The 4,863-nt window shown below is 32.4% G+C and overlaps 1 protein-coding gene across 1 annotated transcript in view; it reads right to left on the bottom strand.

Annotated features, from left to right (window-relative positions):
- Positions 1–436, bottom strand: part of LOC106465606 (kinesin-like protein KIF20B) — a 104,296-nt gene extending 103,860 nt beyond the window's left edge. The window contains exon 1 of the mRNA XM_013925840.2: positions 227–436. Coding sequence (XP_013781294.1) covers positions 227–436 — 210 coding nt within the window. The remainder of the gene's footprint in view (positions 1–226) is intronic.
- Between the last annotated feature and the right edge of the window lie 4,427 nt (positions 437–4,863).

Below are 4,863 nucleotides of genomic sequence, written 5' to 3'. Positions count from 1 at the left end.
CCACCTGTACCGTAAACTATTACATACATTCACTAGTAGTGGCAATTAGTTTTGTTTGAATAGTGAAACAACAAAAAACCCACTGAAATCCCAAAACATGCAAGTTTTTAGCACTGAGTATTTATTTCCAGGTTTAAAATACTCATTATGTCAATAGCTTAGCTGGAGCACTTTCTTGTATGATTAAACATTCTCAATTATGCTACATTGGAATGAGAATCCATACCTGATCATCTTTGTTTCTCACTTCTTCTGCAGTGAATGGTCGAATTCTTAAGTAAACTTTCATTTTCTCAGCTCCTGCTTCAACAAACTCATCAAGAAGTTTTCTCTTTAACTTTGTATCATCTTCTTGAGAAATGACAGGAAGAGGATTCTCTTCGGGTGAGGGTACATAACCTTTAACCTGCTTATCACTTTCTTCTTCACAATCCATTCTTTATGCAGAATACAAATGTTAAAATTATATTCACATGAAACTAAATATTATTCTAATCTTTTAAAATTGCTTAGGTTTGACAGATTTCATAATATACTGTAGATCTTAATTTTGTTTAAACTTTTATTAACGACCTCAAACCAAATAGACATTGCAAAACATCAAGGACATTCAACTACTGATTTGATTGGTTACATTTCAGAAAACAGAGCAAAATGAGTTTAAAATGTCCCAGTTTTATTGAGACCAAAGAATTAAGCTCTACTGAAGAATTCATGTAAATGGAAATTAAAAAAAAAATGTAGCTTAAGATGATTTTCAGAATTTCTAATAACAGATTCTAATGCTCAAAATAATTTTAATTCTATAAAAAAAGACACAATTTTAATGACAACTTAATATTATTAATTTAACCCTACAATTAACAACTGAGTTCAGTATAAACTCCATTAAATTTTTGAAACAATAGTGATGTACGAAAGGGTTTATGATTGACTGACTGTTACAAGGTCCCTAATATAAAAGTCATACAAAAATATATAGAAAAATAACATCAGTAATGTATTTAATCTCCAAAATACAATCAATATTAATCTCACTCATTACTGCTATAGACCACTATGTGTTTTACTTGGACAATGAGTGATTTTGATCAATTATTTTGGTCTGTTCAATAGAATGAGTGTTGCACCTCATCACTGTCTCAACAAAATACCTGGAATTTGACTTTAAAAACTGACAACTTTGTTTACTCTTTTAAACAATATACTTAGTTTAGCAAATAACTTATCTAATAGCAAAGTAATCACGTGTGAAATTACTGAACATAGTATGAAACCTGAAACAAGTTATACCCAAGAGAAACACCTCAGTATAGTAAGAAATGGCAAAATAAACTTTCCCTGTTATTGAATGTAAAAACAATACAATATTTAATATCACTATACACATGATATTCAGGTACCATACTCAGACCATAGTAAAGTCAGCTGCACAATGAAAAAGAGACACACAATTCATCACTAGCACAGTTAGATAAAAGTGAGACACATATTGAAAGTTAAAATTTTCCCAAACTGAAAATTTATTTTCGATTGATACCCCCCCTCACAAAATAGCTTTTCTTGATTAGTACTGCCCTCTATTAGTGCAAATTTTCAATACTCGTCACTAGTCTTCCACTGTGGCACAAACATAAAAGGTGGAAAAAGATGAAGGAATCTCATAAAACATATTACCGATTAATGGGACTCCTGGGTGTCAATTGGCTAGGGTGCAAAAAACTGTAGTGGTAGTTCGACCTCATTCAACCATTGGCAGTATCTGAATTTGTACACAAGTTCCACGGGATGCAGAAGTTAACCCACCTCTTCACCTCAAAACAGAAATTGGAAGGGATGATGAGCTTCCATACCAAAATCCGCCTCCACTTGTGTGCATTTTCAACCCAACCAGCACTTAATCTACCATGAACCGACATCCAGTGGATGGTAGGAAGAAGGAAATCCTCAGTGTGATCACATCTCCAGTCGAAAACCTAGTGGCATTGGGTATCATAGTGGTATCTGAAATTGTACATCAGGTCAGCGCTATAAAGACATCCACCATCAACACGATTCTAATCGTGATCGGGCCATCTCCAACTGACACCAGTCCCACCAGGAATATACATTTGGAGGATGGTAGGAAGGATGAATGCCATGGTAGAATAAACCAATCTGTCAAATATTTATATATTAATACTGTGTAATGCTACAACCAACACCTGGTGGTATCTGGAATTGTACAGTAGGTTCACAGGAGGAAGTGCTATACATCACCAACATCCACAGAATGAAGAGGACAAAATAGTTTGGTGGATTTGATTAGCAAATATTGCTTAGCATCTTTTTAACATTTGTCATTTTAACACATAATGGCAACTAAATCCAACACTGAAAGTATTAACTCTTTACAAAGACATCCAATAATGAAAAAGAAGTAAATGGTATGTTTTTATTCTAATAACACTTTTATTCAGCTTCAAACCATAACATATAATTGTACCATACATGACATTTCATGAACAAACTATTTCCTGGTATATAAAGTAAAACTTCAAAACTGCAAGGAATACCAAACACCTCAGCTGTCACAAAATAATACAACAATCAATTAACCAGAGAAAGAAGTGACTTGAAGATATTGCAACTTAACAAGGTTTCCACAAGTTGTTTTTCAAGTTAATCTAGTTTATTTCTCTTTTTTTTTCTGTGAGACCTCGTCACTCTTTTTCACAATGTGGTATCCTTGACTTTTTGAAGAAGAAAATGTCTAGTGACTTTTCAACAGTAATTACCCCTCTTGCCATGGGCATCTTTTAGTGTTCATGTCACGAGGTTTTTAGTGAGTTACATTCAACATTTAATTAATCTACATTTTGTTTGTTCATGATATATCAATTAGTAATAATCCACATTTTAACAGTATACAAGTTTTAAGTTCTTTATTTTATAAGGCAATATTAAAAAAAAGATCCTGAAGTTTTTCTAGTATGTGAAATACGACATTTTTTCTTTAGGCATCCCTTCTTCTCTAATTTATTTATCACCCCCTCCAAGAAGTATGAAATTTAACATAAATTATTTATTATAATATTGTCATTGCTTAGATAAAGCATAATTTTCATAGCCTTCAATTTTGTTTGGTTACAGAGCCATCAAATAGAAAATCAGACCACTCTTACCATACCCACCTGTCACATCTTCTCTTTCAGGATTTGTCAATAGTTCTCTCTTACGTTTAATACTATATTACTTTTAACCAATAGAAAGCCAAGATTTTCATCTATCAAATGACATAATATATAACGTTTTCTGTATAGAAAAATTTTAATTCCTCTTTCAGTACAAGTTTCGTTCCCATAGGAAATGCACTGACCAGCTTGGATGAATTTTTAACGGCTCTTGTCACAGTTAGAAAAACATAAAAATTGTGATAGTTAAGGGACATTGTCTGCTTTCTGCATATTATTCTATGTACTTTGGTGCATTATTGAAGGTAGGGTTAGGTATCATTGACAATAATAAGAAATAAACAATTGGGTAAGTACTTTATTTCTTGTTTTCATGTTTATTCTTTATCTATTATTATAAAAGTAACTAAAATGTGAAAACAGGGATCTCTTTAGATTAGTTAAAATAAATATCAACACAATAAAAATGTTTCATGAGGCACACACGCAAGCAGCCTGTGGGTAATGTAATTCCATAGTGTAACATGAGCTTTACATTCCCCTGTGACTTTCAACTTATAATGGCATGAATAGCAGTTAGACACATTTCAAAGGGCAATGAAACAATCAAATTTAATTATAAATAGATGTATACTGTTACGAGTTTAAAGCTACTTAAGATAAACAAATGTAGTTTCATGATGCAACTTGAAGTCATTCTAGAAAGAAAAAAATGTAAGAGACTTAAATCTTACTAACGGGTTTCAATTGCATTTGGATTATGTTTTGGAGGATTCATGAAGGTGGAGTACCTAATCAATTTTACTTCCTACTCTGGAGGAAAAGATATAAATAAATAACTTTTTATTTCTGTTAGTTCAGTGGCATTGTTTATAGACTTACTGAAACATGTAAGGAAGCTTGTCATACTGACTGCATCAACCTAGAATCAAAGTGTGTTTCACATTCGACAAAAGACTCTCTTTACAGTTTTATAACATGTAGGAGACTTAAACCTCCCAATGAGTTTACTTTTGTCATTGTTATTAGATAGATGCATGGTATTGTCATACCAGGACTAAATACACCACAGTGTGGATGTTTGAGGCCTGCTCCTATAAAATAATCATTTGGTGGAACAACTTATATTAGAAGAAACAGTTACCTGGACTCTACATTTCATCCAAGTTACAGTTTCATTGCATTTTAAAGATATTCCGATGCAGTTGTGTCTGTAGAAACAGTTCCTGTGTATGATTTTAAACACCCAGTTGCTTTTGATACACACTGACATGACTTGTCCATAACACTACTTGAGATTATTATACACACAAAATATATTTTTTTTTACTTTATAATGTTATGTGTTTACCCAGGTGTGAGGCTACTATGCAATGTAATCTCAAGTGCCTAAAACCGGGAACTCAAAATAAAATCAACAAGGTATAGTAAAGGAGGTCATGTAGTGTTGTGGACTAGTTGTTATTCACACAAAATATATTTTTTTGCTCTATATCTATGTGTTGGGAGGCTATTTTGCAAGGAAGATTCAACCGCATAAAATGAACTAGTTATTATGCATTCAGCATATAAATTTTTTACTTTATAATGTAGCTATGTCGTTTCCTCAGTGAGAGGCTATTTGGCAACCTACACTAACAGAAAAAAAAACTGTGCAGGACTTAAAATGGAATAAAATTCATATACATTA

The sequence above is a fragment of the Limulus polyphemus genome, unplaced genomic scaffold (genome assembly GCF_000517525.1).
Source record: "Limulus polyphemus unplaced genomic scaffold, Limulus_polyphemus-2.1.2 Scaffold1998, whole genome shotgun sequence".
In the NCBI taxonomy this organism is placed as follows: domain Eukaryota; kingdom Metazoa; phylum Arthropoda; class Merostomata; order Xiphosura; family Limulidae; genus Limulus; species Limulus polyphemus.
Note: the sequence above shows the minus strand (reverse complement) of the source record. Positions and strands in the feature narration are given on the sequence as shown.